This window comes from Talpa europaea, assembly GCF_964194135.1.
Source record: "Talpa europaea genome assembly, chromosome: 3".
Lineage (NCBI taxonomy): Eukaryota > Metazoa > Chordata > Mammalia > Eulipotyphla > Talpidae > Talpa > Talpa europaea.
Genome location: NC_140069.1, coordinates 12113895 through 12134759, shown reverse-complemented (window position 1 = coordinate 12134759; position 20865 = coordinate 12113895). Strand labels below are relative to the sequence as shown.

Genomic DNA, 20865 nt, shown 5'->3' with positions numbered 1-20865 from the left:
CCACACTTCAACTACTGACATGCCACAACATTACTCACAACATAGTGCCTTGTTTAAACTTCAAATATTTATCAGTTTTTTATCTTACACATGTACATATATACTAGGGAATTTTAAATATTTTTATTTACTATTTTATCTTTTTCTTAAAAATGCAAGATTTCATCTTCAGTTATGTAGACATGACAAAGGTGAAGTAAATAGGAACTGAATATAAAGAATATTCAATACCATGACATCATGATCTGGTACAACTGAAATTTTCAACCTCTTGCTCCATTTTCTAAATAAAAGGTAAGAAGGAAATCAGTGAGTTCAAAATGGAAAAAGGTAAAGAGATAGTACTCAATTGCTCCCCCCCCCCAGTAAACAACCTTAAAGATATTATTATATACACACACATATACCTGATAGTACCATCGATGGGACTTCATTAATTAAATTCCTTTGAAATGAGCCGGGACATGTTCATCTTATATTGAATTCAAATAGTTATAATCAAGGCACTGATGTCTTTATAAATACTAGTATTTCATATTTTACCACAATACTAGTATTACATACACATTACACTATGTGGGTACCATAGTATGATTTAGTCTAAGGTATATTAAATACTACATATATTATATACTAGTAGGTATATACAGTATGTAGCATTAATACATACACTATGCAGATATCATCTAATATTTACTTTCAGAAATTAGTACTCTAACATCCATTATATAAGTAAAGATGAATAGGTATAATTAAAAAGGAGCCACATATCTTCAAAAATACACAAAATACTTTTCATTTTACTGATAACTAATTTTACTTTTAAAGAATCAAATTAGTGACATGCTAGATTAAAATACATACAGAACTCACTGCATCTAAAAATAATCCATAATCCACAAATTTTAAAAAATGGTCTTTAAAGTTCCTTTTCTCAGTTGATTTCTTATATAGATTGGCTTACCTGAATAAGTGCTGTTTTGTCGTAGTCCCTGCGATGCTGATAAATACACTGACTGATTACTGCATACAAATTTTCCAACTGAAAAATATTATATTCTTGACTTTTTTTAATAACAGTCTTCAAAAGGTTCTGAAAGAAAATTTGATGTTTACAATGTGAGAGATAAATTCCCTGAAACAAGTTATTTTAATTTGGAGATCTGGGGAATTTTTAGCATTTAAGCCAGAGCCTTGGAGGACAAACCAAGTTCTGAGACAAGGCAGCCTCTGACGGTGCTCTGACAATTAGCTATAGTTAACTTTATCATCAGTCTATGATCCTGGCGCCTCTACCTCTACCTCTACCATTGGGATCTCTATCCTAAACACTATACTTAAAGAGATGCCCAATTTCAATTCTAGCCACATATATCTACAAATTGAAAAATAATCTCAAAATAGATTAATAGGAACAGCAATGTTTGCACAGACTATTTCATGGCACTTAAAAGTACATTCTAATAAATTTCAGTATGTGAAACAAAAATAGATGGTACATATACATAAATGAACTACTCTACCACTGCAGTGTTTTTTCCTTCTGAAACTTACTCACTGGACTTCTATGATTCTCTTAGTCTAGTTCTCCCGGGATATGCCATTATTTCAGTTACCAAAACATCCCATTGTGGTTAAGTAAAAACTAATGAAAAATGTCATAGTAAAAACTAATTAAAATGGTCATAGATAATGGTTATAAAAACAACAGAGGATCAATGACGTAGACAAGTATGTTAAAAACTGTAGTATCAACACTCTAACCACCTTCAACCATCCAGCATCTAAGAGTTGTTCTATACCTCAAATTTCTTCTTTCATAGATCATTATTTATTGCATGCCAAATTGACACACTACACCATCACAGTCCCTTTAATGGTATGTCATGTTACTAATCTGCACAATGAAAGCATTATGATGTTAATTTACATACTTTTAATCGCTCATGGTCCACAACAAGTGACGGTGTGGGCTGAGAAAGAATTGCCAACGCCTTTTCAACACTGATGAGCTGCTGTTGCTCTACTTGCGATCGTCTAGCTCGAGTCATTCGTAGAACACACATTTCTAGAATGAAAAATTATTATGATTGGTCGACAGATATCATAACTCCTAAGATAAATACCAGGTAGATTAAAAAGCATGACACAAAAACCGATTCTTCATTGACACTCTGCTGTAACATTAAGCTACTGCCCTCTTACACATTCAAACAATTGAGCACATTTGATAAGTATGTCTCAAAAACTGAGTTATTTGAGGGACTCTGTCTCCTACCAAAGCAGGAGACACAGAATTTTTTTAAAAAACATTTATTTTATTTATACAATAGCTGGGGTACAGGCCAGAGGCGCAGAAAGGAGAGAGGATTCACCAGAGACAGAGCGGGGAACAGAACAGGCAGATGTACCAAAAGCACTGCTGAGGGGAGCAGTGGGCGAGACAGGAGAGGTCTGCCGCACCATGTGGGTATCTCCTTGACCTGCAGGGAATCGAACCCATGCTGCAAAGGCTGTGAACAGCTTCACAGTGCTGTGCTCAACCCTCTGCATCACCAGGGAGGCCCCAGAAATTTTTTCAAGATTTATTTATGGGCCTCCCCTGGTGGCACGGGCGGTTGAGCGCTATGCTGTGAAGCTGTTAGCAGCCTCTGCAGCGCTGGTTCGATCCCAATGGCCAGAGAGAGTCCCATGTGGCGCCATAGACCTCCCCTGTCGCGCCCGCTACTCCCCTTAGCAGTGTATTTCGTCAGTCTGCCTGTTCTGTTCCCCGCTCTGTCTCTGGTGAATCCTCTCACTTCCCCATGCATCTGGCCTGTACCCTGGTTCTTGTATAAAATAAATAAATCTTTAAAAAAAAAAATCTTTTTTTTTTAAAGATTTATTTATTTATACATACAAGAGCCGGGGTGCAGGCCAGAGGTGCAGGGGGTGAGAAGATTCACTAGAGACAGAGTGGGGAGCAGAACAGGCAGATCCACTGAAATACACTGCTGAGGAGAGCAACGGGACAGACAGGAAAGGCCCGGCCATAGTCATTTCTGTTATGATTACTCAAACACATCAGAAGTCATGTCAAGGAAGTCCTTGAAAATGATTTACTGACAGTGTATAAACCACTGAAGAAATCCAATTTGATTAACTTAGTCAATACTTGTTCTTGACAAAATAAACCTTTGACCGTTACTCCTGTTTAAATTTTGTAAGACTAAATAATATTTGAGTTTTCTAAACACCAAACATATCTACTGCAGAGGTGCAAGATCCAGACAGAAGACAACTCCAAATGAAAAACTTTGGGAGTAGATCACTAGAATAAATACAAATAATCTTGGAACTATCCTACAATAGGGACAAATGATGGAGAATGTAGAACACTTGTTCTACATTACATGTTTGTTCTACATTACTCAGCAAGAATCATAGGAAACTGCTTATCTTGAACATCAAGTGGTACCTTGCCAGTTTTAAAAAACTGTATGGCCAAGCACTATGATGCATGCTTTATAGATATTTTAGTCAAGCCTCAAAATACCTCATTACCTGCGACTCTCTACCCCAAATTTGCAGGTGACAAAACTAAGGCCAACAGGTCAAATACCTTGCCCCAGGCCACAAACTACTAACCAGTGGAGCAAGGGCAAAATTTCAGCTATACTGATGCCAAAATGTGCTTTTAACAACAGTGACTCACTAGCCCAATCACTATGTTGTTATTTCTAATTAACAAATATCTGTATTCTGAAAGAAGTAGAAAAAGGAATAATGGAGATGGCAATTAGTCATGTAAGAATTTTAAGTGAAACACCTTTTAAAGTTTCTAAGATGCTTAATTGAGACAGACTTACCTTTTGTTTCATTTTCATCAGAAATATCTATTATCTGAGAGCTAGAAGCATCTCCATTGCAAGCAATCTTATCTTTCCTCAATTCTGGACATGGTGCAGTCTTCCTTGATTCTTCAAGTTCATTCTCCATACTGCAAGTATTTAAATTATTATTTCCCAATTCTATTTTGCTTTCAGAGGCATTTTGCTGCTTCTCATTTTCTTCCATTGAAGATTCTCCAGTGTTTCCCGTCTCATTGTGATCTACACTTGTATCTTGATTTTCCTCTGTATCACTCTCAATTTTGTCATCCACGACATTTTGGCTGTCATCTTTTGCCTGTGAAATTCTCCTCCGTTTTGTTATATTACCTAAGTGCCACTTCGACTTTTTGCGGATTTTTCTCTTCAACTGAGCTTCAAAGAATTCAAAGAAAAGGGATAGAATGTTGAACAATAGTCTAAAGTCTAAGTGGAGGGTCAGGGGAACAGGAAACTATCTTCTGAGATAGAAGAGAATCTGAGAAACTATACTTTTGTGTGGTTGGAGTATTAAAAAAAAAAAAGTGGATTACTGTGAAAAGAAGGTAGAAGTGGAAATAAATGACCTGTTAGTCTACAGACTTTGGATTTTATCTTCAATAATTTTTTTGTAAGTCTTAAATAATTTTAAGGAGGGTAATGACATGATCTGCTTGAGGTCTATATTACAAAAGATAATATTGGCAATACTATAAGAAATGAAAGAGAAGAGGAGTTACATTCTAAGAATAAGGACAAAAGGAAAGAGTATTTACAGACTCACATGAAATGAAAATCAGTTTCAAATCAAGTCACTGCACAAATACATGAATGTGGTTTCTTTGCAAAAATAGAAGTGGTTTTTTTCCTTTCAAAAATACAATGTTTCCTTAACTTTAACAAAATATATTAAAGGAAACTAAGGGAGAAAGTAAATGGTATTAGAAAAGAAAAAAGAATAAAAAAAAAGTACCCAATAGTTGCAGTACTTACCTGGAGTACTGCAAGCCACAGGAGTACTGGGTGTCTTTAGCTTCTCATTCTGTTCTGGATCTGATCTTTTATCACCAGGAATGGAATTTTGCTTTGGCATCACATGGTAGTAAGATGGGGCATATTTGGAAGAGCTACAACCTTGTAAATAGAAAAATGGGATACCATATCAACTTTCCAGATTTTAAAATTTCATGAAGGATTAAATATACTACATACGAAGCATTAATTCTAATATCAAATCAGTTTCCTACCTCTCTTCTTTCTAGATTCCTGAATTTCTTCACAAAGATGCTCAAAGTCTTCATCAAGTTCTTCCTTAATTATTGCATAGGCAGTATCTCTTAAAGCACAGGCTCTATGCCTAATAAGGCGATCTGAGAATAAAGAAATTTTCTTTACTAAAATAAATTCACCATGTTGGGTGAAGATTGCAGCCATTACAATACCCTTTTAACCCTTATCATAAATAGTACAAATTACTGAATTTGTGTCATTTTGTTTTTGGTGCTAATCTAGTGATCTGACCATCCAATTCAATATGGCAGACTAAACCCAAACAATTTCACTGTTGTCCTATCCAGACCTCTTTGAATTATCAGGAAAAAATTTAAGCACTAGTCAATAGCAAGACTCAGCAACAACATAATGTCAACAAAAGAGCAAGGAAGGTATCGGTGTCATCTGTGAACCAGGAATGTTAAAGAATTTTGGAAGTTGGGCATCCCTGGTGGTGCAAGGAGTTAAGTAGCAGCACTATAAAGCTATCCACAGCCACTGCAGCATGAGTTTGATCCCCAGGCAGGGAGCTGACGCACATGGCTCAGCAGACCTCTTCTTCCTCACCTGTTGCTCCCCTCAGCAGTGTATTTCAGTCAATCTGCTTGTTCTGTTCCCCACTCTGTCTCTGGTGAATTCTCCCCCAACCCTGCACATTTTGCCTGTACCCCAGCTCTTGTATGCATAAATAAATAAATCCTTAAAAAAAAAAAATTTGGGGGGCCTCCCAGGTGGCGCAGTGGTTGAGCACTGGGTTGCGAAGCTGCCCACAGCTTCCGCAGCGCCGGTTCGATCCCCAGCCACCGGGTGAGGGTCCCACATGGCCGCAGACCTCTCCTGCCGCCCGCTGCTCCCCTCAGCAGTGTACACTTCGGTCCTTCTGCCTGCTCTGCTCCCTGCTCTGGCTCTGGTGAATTCTCTCACCCTCCCGCGCTTCTGACTGTACCCAGTGCTTATATAAATAAATAAATCTTAAAAAAAAAAAAAAAAATTTGGAAAAGATACAGCAGATAGTACTATAATGACAGAGAAACTAAACAAAGACAATGGAACAGCAAACACTGGGGAAAAAAATCCATATTCAGAGTCCAAGCACTGTTAACTGAAATATACTTTGAGAGAGAAAGCAGGCTAACAAGTGAATGCCAGATTGCCTGAATGGCTGCCTCAGTGCCCCTACAGGGAAGCAGGATGCAATACTTATACCCAGTTCTATCTAACAGTTATAATATTAGAAGGGACAAAAGGGAGTTGCAGCAGCTTCTAACATCACATTTGGAACTAAGGCAAGGCAGGGCAAAATCTAAGCAGTGGTTCCCTAGTTTGGTAATACTGCGTCACCTGGGAACTTGTCAGAAACCATGAAGATGGGGCTCCATGATCTATATATTAAAACTTCCGTTCAGAGATTCAGAGTTTAGTCCATAGCACGCTTAGACTGTCACCATGAAAAGGAAAGCAGCAAGAGCAACATAATTGCAATGAAAAATAAAAAGCCCTCTGCTTTTAGGTGAATGCTCCTTCTTTCTACAATTAAGAGAAGTTTCCAACTTAACACACTATTTCCCATGGCATACCTCCAGAACTCTGAACTAAAGGGGAAAGTTTAAGGGCTGATAGGTCAAAGAAAAATAGTGAGTTTTTCAACTGTTAAAAAAAATCTCAGAGTTTGGATGTTATGTATAGAAAATAGCTGGAAAGATTAAAAAAAACCAAAACAAAACAAAAAAAAAACCTGGAAAAATATCCCAAAATTTAAGGGTCCTCCTCTGAAGAAAGGAAATGGGGATTTAATTTTCCAATGCTATTAGCAAAAATATTTTGATAATTAGAATTGTTATGATCTTAAACTAAGAAAATTTTTTCAAACCTACTTTATTACAGAAACTTGGGAAAGAAAATTGCTATATAAAGGAAGCAAGCTAAAGTTGATATGCAGTTTTGTGTCTCAGAGGTTTTTATCAGGTGACTGTTTATAAATACAAGGATTTTAAAGTGGGAGAAATCTGCATTCAAATTTTCTGTCACTTCCTATCAGTATGACCTCAAGTTTTTAAACCTGTGCATATTTCATTTTCCTATGAGTATATGGCACTAGAGCTATAAAAATGTTTATAATATAGCATCTACGATAAAATCAACCCGCACCAAGTTTTAGGACTCCCGATTTCACCACCCTGGAAACAAACCCGCTTATGTTTACCTCCAGGATCTCTATCCGGATTGTATTCCAAAGCATTGCTACAGATTAGATCAATATCACTCAAATAGTCTTTCACAGTCAGATATTTGTGGAGATCAATTTTACTGATTACAGATGAGAGGTCCATGGGCTGCTTTATTACAGTGACATAATCAGGAACCTAAAATGAAAACAAATGACCAAGTCACTAAATTAACTCCGAACATAAACATTTGGGTACAATTTCTCTGCCAGGTAATTTACAGGGGAGAGAATAAATATTGAAGAGAATGATAATAAATGAACATAAAGCCTTTGGCTATTTAAAGCTGGATTGTTTTGAATTTATTCCTATTTTTGGGCACCCATACCCCCCAATAACAGCCTATAGCTCTTTCCTCATCCAAATACCACCCACTCTTCAAAGTCAACTTAAAGACCTCACTCTCCAGCTGATGCTAAGTCTATCATGAAGTACCACATAGCATAAAGTCATTCTCAAATTGCCCCTAGAATGTTGGGCTAGACAGGAAATGTTTTAGCTCCAGGAGAAAGGGATGTTACATAGCTCCCGAAGACTCCATGTGCTTAGGACACTACTTAGCATGTTTTCATACAGAGAAAACAAACTCAGAGTATAGACAGGAAATGACATAAACTATTCAAATATTCTGATCTTTTGAAGCATTATAGCTTGAACACATTTCATCCAAACATTAAATTAATACCTCATCAAGGTCAACAGGTTTAGTAAATACTCTGAATCGCTTGTCAATAGCAAGTCTATGTGTAACATTTCTTAAGAAAATCCTCAGTTCTCTAAAGGTATCTTCTTCTTGTTCTTCCAGTCGTTTCACTTCCTCTGCTGTCATTGGTCTTGGCTCAGGTGGTGGTGCGACTGGGAGTACCTCCAAGGCCTGCAAAACTTCACATGAATGGAAGATTTTAGTTACAAGTTTCCATAATATCAAGGGTGAGAAATGATTCAGTGTATATAGTCATCAGGCTTTTAGCCTCCTTACATCTGCTAGGAATTGAAAGCTTTGCAATATTAAAGTGTTACTGTAATTCCTATTCTTACATCCCTCTCTAGCAATAATTTGGAATGCTAATTCCTAATTACCTCTGTTCTGGTTTAAGAACTTTGAAATGCATTATTTCCAGGACAAGCATATTCTAACTGTTAAATCTTTTTTAGTTAACATTTAAAATAATAAAAAAATATAACATGCATCAAATTCAACAAAAGTTTAATTCTATTTAAAGAGATACACAGGGCCTCCCAGGTGGTGCATGGGTTAAAGTCTCAGTGTGATCAAGCTTTTGCAAGCCACCATGGCATGAGTTTGATCCCCAGCCAGGGAACTGACCCACATGGTGCAGCAGACCTCTCCTGTCTCGCCTGCTGCTCCCCTCAGAGGTGTATTTCAGTAGATCTGCTTGTACTACTCCCCAGTCTACCTCTGGTGAATCCTCTCACCCCCTGCACCTCTGGCATGGAACCCAGTTTTTGTAAGCATAAATTAAAAAAAAAAAAAAAAAAAAAAAGATAAACAGAGTACTCAAGATAAATAAAAAAAGGAGTATAAGAGTGCTGCCCCAATAAGTTGGCTATCTGCTAAATGAATAAAAGACATAATTAAAACATCAGTGTAATATCATGTTACTAGCATGAAAAAGTACAATGGGTCATAAAAGTAGAAAATGGACTTGGAAAAACAGATTGGGGCTTTCTTTGAATTCGGCCCAAAGTTCATATAGGTAGGACCTATGTGAAATACCTCAGATACTTTAAGCACTTTATTCTGATAGGATGTGTAGATATTTTTTTTTTTTTTAATTCACCACCACAGACAGAGTGGGGCACAGAAAAGGCAGATTTACTGAAATATGCTGCTAAGGGGAACAGTGGGTGAGACAGGAGAGGTCTGCTGCACCATATGTGGGTTAGCTCCCTGGCCGGGATTTGAGCCCAGCTGTAATGGCGACAGCACTGAGACATAACTCCTAGGCCAACAAGGAGGCCCTGAGATTTTAACCAAAAGAGGTAACTTATGACAGGTTTTGTTTTTTTTTTTTAAGGTTTCATTTCTTTTCTTTTTTTTTTTTTTTAAAAAAGATTTCTTTAATTATGCATACAAGAGCTGGGGCATAGGCCAGAGATGCGGCAGGGTGAAAGGATCCACCAGAGACAGAGTGGGGAGCAGAACAGGCAGACTGGCCGAAATACACTCCTGAGGGGAGCAGTGGGCAAGACAGCAGAGGTCTGCCTCGCCATGTAGGTTTTTCCCTGGCTGGCCGGGGATCGAACTCGTGCTACAGAGGCTGCGGATTGCCTCACATTGCGGTGCTTAACCCCTTGTGCCACCAGGGAGGACCCTGTTTGGTTTTTTTTAAAGATCCATTTATTTATGCATACAAGAACTGGGGTGTAAGCCAGAGATGCAGGGGCATTGAGAGGATTCACCGGAGAGAGTGGGGAGCAGAACAGGCAGATGTACTGAAATACACTGCTGAGGGGAGCGCAGGCGAGACCAGAGAGGTCTGCTGTACCATGTAGGTTGCTCCCTGGGCAGCCAGGGATTGAACTTACGCTGTAGTGGCTGGCAGTAGCATGATAGCGCTGTCTTTAACCCCTGTGCCACCAGGGAGAGCCCCATGACAGGTTTTGAGTTTGTGTCATTTGATAGGTGGTAATGTCATTAACTGATATTTTATTCCTACCTTCTCAAAATTATTATATACTAACTTTGATATATAAACTAACCTGCTTTCTTTTTTGATATAGGAGGCTTAGCAGCTTGCTTTATAATTAAATCTTCAAAAAATTTTGTCCGTTCTTCTTTACCAGGTAACTGGACATTAAAAATTTCTCCATAATCATGAATAAATAATTCTTGCACCTTAAAAAGGAAAATTTATGCATCACATATATGTATGTATATAAACACACAACATGTACTAATTATGCAGTGCCAACAGCAGTTATTACACACAGATTTTTAATGACAACCTAAATTATTATAAAGAAAGGATTTCTTAAACCTTTCACATATCCTGGATTTATGTATATTTACATACAGAATAGGAGCTAAAAACTGTAATTCAGGTAACTGACATGATAATATTTTCCCTAAGGATTTTTTGAGTATTTTCACAACTTAAAGCAAGATATGAGAACGAGTGGTTGTTCAGTAAGAGCAAAGGCTTGAAAATAACAAGTATTGGTGAGAATCCTTGTGCTGGTATGACTATAAACCAGTGTAGCCACTGTAGAAAATAGTATGGTGGTTCCTCAGCAAGTTAAAAAGAATTACCATGTAACCCAGTATATATCCAAATAACTGAAAACAGTTTTTGTTTGTTTTATCACAGGGATAAACAATATGTGGCATATACACACAATGGAATATAATTCAGCCTTAAAAAGGTGAATTCTGACACAAGCTACTACATGGATGAATCCTGAAAACATTACACTACTAAAACAATCACAAAGGGACAGATAGTATATGATTCCACTGACATGGGATAAATAAATCCCTAGCAATGGAAGGTTTTTTAAAAAAAGATTTATTTATTTTTATAGAAGAACTGGGGTAAAGGCCAGAGGCGCAGGAGGGTGAGAGGATTCACCAGAGACTGAGGGGGAGCAGAACAGGCAGACGGACCGAAACACACTGCTGAAGGGAGCAGTGGGTAGACAAGAGAGGTCTGCCACACCATGTGGGTATCTCCCTGGAATGGACCTGGCAATGCAGAGACTGAGGACAACTTCACAGTGCTGCGCTCAATCCGCTGCACCACCGGGGAGGCCCCACGATGGAAAGTTTTAACAGAGGTTACCAGGGGATAAAGGGAGGAGAGAACAGGGAGCAAAGGGAGCAACTGTTTAATGGGTATTGAGTTTCTGTTGGGATGAAAAACTTTGAAAAATGATAGCAGTAATGATGTGCAACATTGTGAATACACTTGATGCCACTGAATTGTACACTTAAAATTATTTAAAATGGTACATTTCAGGGGCCTCCTGTTAGCAGAAGGGGTTAAGACACAACCTAGGAAGCTGTCCACAGCCACTGCAGCACGAGTTCAATCCCCCGGCTGGCCAGGGAGCTAATCCACATGGCACAGCAGACCTTTCCTGACTCACCTGCTGCTCCCCTCAGCAGTGTACTTCCGTCAATCCCCCTGTTCTGCTCCCCACTCTGTCTCTGGTGAATCCTCTCACCCCCCACATCTCTGGCCTATACCCCAGCTCTTGTATGCATAAATAAATCTTAAAAAAAAAAAATTGTACATTTTATGTTTATGTATATTTTACTGGTAAAAAAGAATAAATGCAAACAGATCACCAAAGGATGTCTCTAAACAAACCGCTGGCCTTTTCCAGTGTCATTACTATAGGACATGGAAGTTTATTCCTTATAATGAGGGCTTGTACACTTAGTTTGGGATATCTTTGCTAGAGAAGCTTATATTCTTAGCTTTTGTATTTTCTCCTTTGTAGGGTCTTCCATATTCAAAGATTATGAAAATGTTTTCCTCTAACATGTTATGATATAAACATTTTCCTCTTATTATTTCAACATCACTTATGAAACAAGTCTTCAGTTTTACCTAATTCCCTTACTAAGTTACCATGCATACAATGGGCAATAGAGTCTATTAATGGACTGTATTCTACTAATTTGCCCATTCTGGTCTAAATTCTAGTTTTAATTATTAACTCTGGTATATTTTAATATTTGGTAGGCCGCCTCATTACTTTCTTAAACTTTTCTTGGAAATTGAAGCACTTTATTCTTCACTGAATTTGATAATTCACCATTTTTATTGGGATTTTTATTAGAATCTGTCCTTTTTCCTTCTTTCTAGTGGCCTAGAGGGTATATGTTCTATTTCTATTTTTAATTGGTCTAAGTTTTAATAGACACATTCAAGCTTTTCCCCCCTAAACTGCAAGGTTAATTAATATCAGGCAAAAAAAAAAAAAAAAAAATCTGAAGTTTTTTTTATTATCCTTCTCTTTTACTATGTTCTTCCTCCCACTTCAAGTTCAAAGACCAATTTAATTTCACATCCATTAAAAATTTTTCCTATCACAAACTTGGGACAAGTTTTACTGATTTCTGCTCACCGATTTTCACATGCCACCCATACAAAATAAAAATTCCAAAAAAAGAGATAATCCCTTAATAATTCTTTTAGTCAATGGTTTATGGTACAGAATTTCCACATTTTACTTGTTATAGTTTTTTACCTTCCCTACATCCATATATAGAAAATTCAGGTAGTTTGTCTTAAGTAACTGCTCTAAATTACTACCAAAAGTATAAACTTACTCTCTTTGCTTCAAAATTCAAATTATTAACAAAGTTATAGATGACAGTGAGAATAAGCCAAGGGTATAAAGTGGCTACCAAATAGCAATTCTTTACTCTGTGTTAACCAGAGTCCTTAATCCATTCTGGGGACAGCCTTTCAAAAAGAATATGCAGAAAGACATTCAGGATAGTGACTAGAATTTTGAAGAAATTAAAAAATATATGTGTATTGTGTGGCAGAGCCTGCAGTATCATAATCAAGTTCTCTCTTTTTTTGGGGGGGCATACTGCTGTATTCTATTTCCTAGCCTCCCTCCCTTACATTTAAAGTATGGTTATGTGACCAAGTTTCGGCCAATGTAACCTGAGAGGAAATGATAAACGTCACTTTCAGGTTAGGAACGTGAATGGGATATGTTCCTTTCAGCTGGGTAGAATGGAAGCAATTGTCCTTGCATGCCAAGAGTTATCACAAGAACAGATTAAACAGGTTTACACTTGGAAACAGGTTACCTCGGAAACAAATGGAAATGAAGAAACGGAAGCCTCTCAAAACAAGATGGTTAGTTTAGGAGTCAGAGCTAACAAAATGAATAATGAAGAATGCATTTCAACAAAGGTGGGGACAGCCATATAAAGGACAGACTATAAGAAGAGTCCAGAATGATGATTAAACTAGAAACCTCAAGGATCTGTAATTCATAATTTCCCAGTGTATTCAAGTTCCAGCTAAATAATTCACAATCAACTACTGAGACAAAGTCTTTGAGAAGTCCTTGACCTCATTTCCTTCGACTGCCCTTCATGGTCTATTCTAGCCACCCTGGCCCTCTGCTATTTTCCCAACACACCTCAAATACACTTTTGCTTCAGTCTTTGCACTTGTTTTTCCCCTACCAGAAATCTCTGTTGCTCACGGGTCACTATCTTACCTTTTAACAAATGTCACTTTCTTCACAAGCCCTTACTTAGCCTATTTATTTAACACTGACCCTACCGCACTCTTTTGGCACTGCTTAGCAAGACTTTTCTCCATAGCATTAGATTAGTATTATACAATTTATTTAGTTTTGTCTTTCTCTTAAATAAAACATAAGTGATAGGATACAAATTTTTATCTATATTGTTCATTGCTATATTCTCAGTGCCTATATAACCATGCCTGGCGCAGAATAAGATTTCAAAGATCTTTTTCAATGATGTATTTGAATGTATTTTCTCACTGTTCCAAAACTGCAAACATATTTTGTCACAGGTATGGAAAAACATTCAATTCATTCAGTAAAGGAAAACATTCAGAATCCTACGATATGCTTATTATGTACTCTGGGGATGGAGGAGGAAGGAAGACCCTGAATGTGAATTTATGGACTTCATGTTCTGTTAGGGAGACAGAGTCCAACAAATTATCTAGTAACAGGATAAAAATAAAGAAGAGCAAGGGAAAAGAGCTATGGGTACAGGAGTTATTGCAGTAATTGAGAAACTAATCTGAAGATATCTTTAAGGTGACATTTGGGCAGAGACCTAAGAAAAAGAAAGGCTCATGCCAGATGAATATCTAGAATTAATTCCAGGGAAAAGCACGAATATTTGTTCTCCGCTGGTTGTTTTCAAAATTGGCAAATTTGAAGGACAATAATTTGGTACTATGAAAATTTGTTAATGGGCACACGCTTTAACTAGTCATTCAACTTTGAAAAATGGACATTAGCAAAACAAACAAACAAACAAACAAACAAAAAAAAAAAAACCTACAACCAAAATACCTAGGGACAAACTTAGATTTAAAAAAATCATGGGCGTGGGGAAAGGAGGAATTGGGGTGAAAATAAGGGGGTGCAATTGTATGGGAAATATAAAAATAAAAAAAAATTTTAAATGTGTGTAAATAAACGAACATAGGTGAGTAAAATATATAAACTGTAAAATGTAAAAAAACAAACAAAAAAAAATCATGACACATCAAGACAATGGAAAAAAAAAATCCATGCTGCTCTTAAGAGATTTATCTACTAGAAAACATAAGATATAATGCAAATTGCATATGCCATTTTGTAAGATACAATGTTGCACTATTATACACACAGATATACCATCCTGCCCAACAAGCACATATATCAAATGGTCATCAATGATATCTTTAATAAGAAAACTTTATCCTTTTAGTTACCTCTATAGCATTTAGAAGTTTTATAATTGAGTTTCTAATATTTTGTATGAATAATTCTTTTTAAACTGTAATAATTTTTCCTCTCACAAATTACCTCTTCCGGCAGAATAGAATGGGGTTTGTCAGAAGTTGCAAGTAGCAAAACTGGAGCAAATGAAGGAATATTCTGTAATAATGTGGTAAATGTGGCTTTGAGTGTGGGTCCAACTATTTCCCACCACAAGTGGATATGAGGAACATACACTATACTTGGTGCTGTTCTCTTGGCTTCACGAATCATCTAGGAGAGAGAAAAAAATTACTTTGGTATTGACTTAGCACATTTATGATGCTAGTTTAGTCTAGCAATTATGTTTAACTTCACAGAATTACCATTTAATGCTGTTTTTAAAAATGCTTCCCCCCGGTACAACAATCTTGTGCTTGTAAAAGTCTCATTTTTAGGAAAACATAATTGCTTCAAGCAATTATACAGCTCAAGAAACTTATTCCGATATAATAATCAAGGTCAAATATAAAACAATTTTACATTAAAAGTAAGTCAAATAAAAAATTAGCAAAACCAGAAACAGGATATCTGAGCATTTACTATGTTGCAGTCACTGTTTTAAGTAATTTATTCATTTAATTCTTGCAACAGCAATAAAAGGTAAATACTATTATCTCGATTTTGCAAATGGGGACAATGAGGCATAGAGGTAGAAATAACTTTCTTTCTGTGGGAGGTCACACAGATATTAAGTAAGGATTTATATCCACCCCCTTTATTGAGAAAACAATTATGCATAGTTCTACTTCATAAACATGAAGTCAGAAATAAGACGAAAGTAACCCACAGTACAGAGAGAATGAGGCAATTCTAGATTTTGTTTCTAGGAGACTGATCTGTCTTACAGGTTGTCTGATCAATGTATTACCTGGGCACATGTTTCTTCTGGAGATGTTGCACTGACTCCAAAAAGAACAGGAATGTCTAATGTATACACTGCAAATTTTTCCAAAGCATGAATGACTGCTGGTGCCAAATGAGAACCTTGTCCAAATCCTGGTTCTCCTACAATCAGGATTCTTGGTCGAAAAGACATAGGTTGATAACAAGCATTTCTGAAAGAAACGAAAAAGCTGTGTTTTACAAAAAGCAGAAATTTAAATTTGTATCATTTTTATTGAGGTAAGTTTAGTTTACAACACTGTATGTGATTCAGAGGCATAGGATCACACCGTTACAGATGCATGCCACCAAAGCACACCACCAAAGCACCCCTAGTCCTCCACCATAATCCATTGTGCCCCTTCCCCATTTGGGTGCCCCCCAACACTTGTAGCCTCAACTCTAAGGTCAGATTTTTGGGGTTATTGATTTATTATTTTTGTATGGCCTTTTGGTTTCCTATATTCCACATATAAGTGAAATCATCCTCTATTTGTCTTTGTCCTTCTGACTTATTTAACATTATTCTCTCTAGTTCCAACCATGTGGTCACAAATGCCAAGAATTCTTTTTTTTAACAGCTGAGTAGTATCCATTGTGTATCTGTATCACACTTTCTGATCCACTCCTGTCATTGGGCACTTAGGTTGTTTTCATAACTTAGCAACTATAAATATGGCTGCAATGAACACAGGAATGCACATATCCCTTCAAATTAGTGTTTTTGCATTCTTTGGGTAGATACCTAGGAGTGGAATTGCTGGGTTGTAAGGTAGATCTATATCTTTATAATTTGCGAAACTACCACACTCTTTTCCATAGAGGTAGGACCAGTTGATTCCCACCAGGTGTATGAGAGAGACTTTTGCTCCACTTTCTTGCCAGTACTTGTTGCTTCTGTTCTTTCTGATATGTGCCATTCTCACAAGGATGAGACATTATCTCACTGTAGTTTTGATCTGTAGTTCTCTGATGATAAATGATGAACACTTTTTCATGTGCCTGCTGGCCATCTGTATGTCTTCTTTGGATAAGTCTATTTGGTTGGGCCTTACAACCCAATTTTAACTCATTATGAGTTAAATTTTACATAATTTATGAGGCGGTGATCTAGTTTCATTCTTTTGCATGTGGCCATCCAGTTTTTCCCGCACCATTTGTTGAAGAGACTCTCCTTTCTCCAATGTATATATCCTTGGCTCCTTTTACTGTAAATTATCTCTCTCTATAGATGTGGGTTTATTTCTGGACCCTCAATTCTATTCCATTGGTCTGTGTTGTCCATTTTTATTCCAGTACCATATCATTTTGATTACTTTTACTGTACAGTATAGCTTGAGGCCTGGGAGTGTAATATCAACATTCTTCCTCTTGCTTTCAGGAACATTGTGGCTGCTTGGGGTTTTTTGCGGTTCCCTATGAATTTCAGTAATATTTCTTCTATTTCTTTGAAGAATGTCATTGGAGCATTGATAGGAATGGTGTTGAATTTATAAATTGCTTTGGGTAAGGTGGCCATTTTAACAAAGTTAATTCTTCTGATCCATAAGCAGTGAATATTTTCCATTGCTTTGTGTCTACTTCTATTTCTTTTAGCAATGTCCTGTTGTTTTGACTGTTAGAGGTCCTTCACCTCCTTTGTTAAGTTTACTTATAGATATTTAATTCCTTTTAATACAGTGTGAGTGGGACTGTTTTGAATTTCTCTTCTAGCTTACTGATTGCATATAGAAATGTACCTCATTGTTGTAAATTGATTTTGTAGTCACTTCATTGTTTTATTATTTCAATTAGCTTTGTAATGGTGTCTTTACGGTTTTCTATCTCTATTATCATGTCATCAACAAATAGTGATAATCTTAACTTCTTTCCCAACTTGGAGCCCTCTTTTATCTTTCTCCAGCCTAGATGCCCTAGCTAGGACTTCCAACAATATGTTGAATAGTAATGGTAGGAGTGGACATCCTAGTCTTACACCAGGACCCTAGAGGAAAATCTCTCAGTCTTTTACCACTGAGTATGATTCTGGCTGTGGGCTTATCATATACAGCCTCTGTTATGTTGAAACCTCCATTAACTTTAGGAATATTTAGTACTTTTTACTATAATACAACTTCAATGACCAAAAGAATTGAAATTTTAGAAAGAATTATCAGATGTAGAAAGAAAAAACAGATTAGTTGGCATCTTCCATCTATTCAACCACCATCTCATTTAATTTCAGGAATTTTCACATACACATGCATGTATGAATACATATATATTAATATGAAAGGGAAACATACCTATTCAAATGAAGAAAATTAAAATTTTCTTTTGCCTTATTAAAGGATTTTTGAGACAGTCCATTTTCATATACTGATGGAACATCATCATCACTGTATGCCAAGTCACTTTCTAGCAGAGGACAAGAAATATCTATGAAACAAACCAAAAAATTGCACATTAGTTACTTTTCTGGATTGCAAAGCAAATCTTTTTGATTCAGTCAGCAAATCAGTATATTTCAATGAAAAAAATTTAAGAATCAAAAACATGTGTATAGATATAAATAATAAGCAAATATAAAAATGCAACCCAAACTTGGGTTAAGAGCATTCTGTCAAAAGCCAAGGCAAAAGCACAGCCAAATTTTTTTCAAGAGGCTTTTTTAAAAAGAAAAATTTATTATTTATGCCTACAAGAACTGGGGTACAGGCCAGACATGCAGGGGGGTGAAAGGATTCACCAGACAGAGTAGGAACAGAACAGGCAGACTGACTGAAACACACTGCTGAGGGGAGCAGCGGGCTAGACAGGAGAGGTCTGCTGTGCCATGTGGGTAGCTCCCTGGCCAGCCAGGGATCAAACTTGTGCTACAGAGGCTGTGGATAGCTTCATAGTGCTGTGCTTAACCCCTTACACCACCAGGGAGGCCCTCAAGAGGCTCTTTTATAAAGAAACATTTATGGGATGTATAAAACATTCAGCTTTTACTGAGTATGAAGACTAAACGGCCAGCCACGTTTCATACCTGAGTCTAATGCTTTCCTTGTATTGATTTCTGCATGTGGAAATACTCTCTGCAGGGCTTCTAAGATCTTGTGAACAGTGCTCTGCAGGAGTGGTTTCACGATGGTGGAGAGCGCCTGCCCAGGGGATGTCACAGCTCTTTGGGAGGCTGGTATCATCTTTTGCATAGCTACCTCAAAATCCTTAGCTGAGATAATAACTGAAGAGAGATCCAACTGTAGTTTCTCACTCGTGGTATAGATCTGTGGGTAGCGTCGACGTAGAGCACATAAAGCAGCTTCAGAACATATTGATTTAATATCTGCACCACAATATCCTGTCCAAGGTAATCATAAAAGATTTTTTTAAAGTACATCACCTGATTAGCATGACCATAATTAAAAAAAAATTAAAATGAGTCTAGCAATACAGTAGCAAAATATTTAGAAGTAATAAAGCTAAAACTTTTCATTTATCCAGTGAACTTACACGACAGTAATAACTGTTACCAACAAACCTACCAACATTTACGAAATATAGAAGCACTACATATAACACAGGGGTCAAGGGCAAGTTTTAGAATTGAACAGGCTAGGTTCAAATTCCAATTTGTCAATTACTAAATGTGTGTTCTTTAGAGAATTACTTAGCTCTCTTAGCCACTTATTCATCTATAAAATATGGGTAAGAGTATCTATGTATAGTAGTGATGTGAAAATTACCTGAAATATGTAGCATGCTTAACAGGAAGATGAGAAAAATATAAATAGCAAAAGATAGTTAACATTAATATTATTGTCTGCTTTGCCCTCAAATTCTCTGATGACCAATTTGTCAAATACTTTTATTTAATAGGCAGAACTGTGTAATAAAACATGCCACAAATAAGAGATAAGAATACAGCCTCACAGTTCATTAAATATAACCTTGTAAGACTATAACTTGTTCCATCTTTGAAATGTATGCAATATTTCTTTTAATTGCTTAAAACAATGTTTACCAACACAGTTTTCTGCTAGTTCTTCTAGAAATATGTCCAATGGTTTAGGATTCCAATCCCTTGTATGAATCTTCAGAATTTCTTTTCGAGCCTAAAGATTAAAAACAATCCAATTTTTAACATCTGTACTAAGTCTACTCAGTTTAGAACAATTTCAATTTACAGTACTGCTAATTATCTAAATTTTTTTAAAAAAGATTGATTGATTGATTGATTTATACAAGCACTGGGTACAGTCAGAAGCGCAGGAGGGTGAGAGAATTCACCAGAGCCAGAGCGGAGAGCAGAGCAGGAAGAAGGACCGAAGTACACTGCTGAGGGGAGCAGCGGGAGGCAGGAGAGGTCTGCGCGCCATGTGGGACCCTCCTCCGGTGGCCGGGGAGCAGCCGGGGATAGAACCGGTGCTGCAGAGGCTGCGGATAGCTTCGCAACCCGGTGCTCAACCGCTGCGCCACCAGAGAGGCCCTAAATATCTAAATTTTAAAGAAATAAATACCTAACATACAGAGAAAAATTAAAAAGCAAAAAATGAGAAAAGATACATTTATGACCATTTAAGCAAGTTATGCTAAACAAATTTACATTATAGTGCTCAAGGTCTAGGCATCATAAATGTGAATTAAAGAAATTAAGTAACTCGAACTATTATTCATGCTGGTACATATTGTGAACTATTTCAGAGTACTAACAGCTCTACCCCTATTTACTTGGTTATCAAAGACAAAGTAAGCGGCTTTAAGATAACTGAGTAGGTTTTATGATGGTATCCATGAAAAAACCAATGCTAATGAAGTGACTAAAAATTGACAGTTCACAGGGTCATTTCTGAAACAAAATAAAGTCATAAGATTAACATCAAAGGCTTTCTTCCACCTGAGAGAATTTCAAGAGTATTTAAGTGAGGAGTTATATTTAAGAAAATAAAAAGTCACTTAAAAATTTTTTTTTTAAAAAAAGATCTATTTATTTATGCATACAAGAACTGGGGCACAGGCCAGACATGTGGGGGGTGAGAGGATCCACCAGAGACAGAGTGGGGAACAGAACAGGCAGACTGACTGAAACACACTGCCGAGGGGAGCAGCGGGCAAATCAGGAGAGGTCCACTGCACCATGTGCGCAGCTCCCCAGCCCGGGAATG

At 37.0% G+C, this 20865-nt stretch overlaps 1 protein-coding gene across 4 annotated transcripts in view; it reads right to left on the bottom strand.

Annotated features, from left to right (window-relative positions):
* Positions 1–238: 238 nt before the first annotated feature.
* The window catches only part of ATAD2 (ATPase family AAA domain containing 2), a gene marked incomplete at both ends in the record, with an annotated part of 57051 nt that continues 36424 nt past the window's right edge, over positions 239–20865 (bottom strand). For all 4 annotated transcript variants that reach the window (XM_084230435.1, XM_084230433.1, XM_084230434.1 and 1 more), the window contains 14 exons: positions 239–283; positions 965–1093; positions 1935–2068; positions 3849–4244; positions 4842–4982; positions 5096–5218; positions 7324–7483; positions 8031–8227; positions 10070–10205; positions 14897–15082; positions 15720–15906; positions 18019–18151; positions 18747–19061; positions 19725–19815. In XM_084230435.1, coding sequence (XP_084086561.1) covers positions 239–283; positions 965–1093; positions 1935–2068; positions 3849–4244; positions 4842–4982; positions 5096–5218; positions 7324–7483; positions 8031–8227; positions 10070–10205; positions 14897–15082; positions 15720–15906; positions 18019–18151; positions 18747–19061; positions 19725–19815 — 2373 coding nt within the window. The remainder of the gene's footprint in view (positions 284–964; positions 1094–1934; positions 2069–3848; positions 4245–4841; positions 4983–5095; positions 5219–7323; positions 7484–8030; positions 8228–10069; positions 10206–14896; positions 15083–15719; positions 15907–18018; positions 18152–18746; positions 19062–19724; positions 19816–20865) is intronic.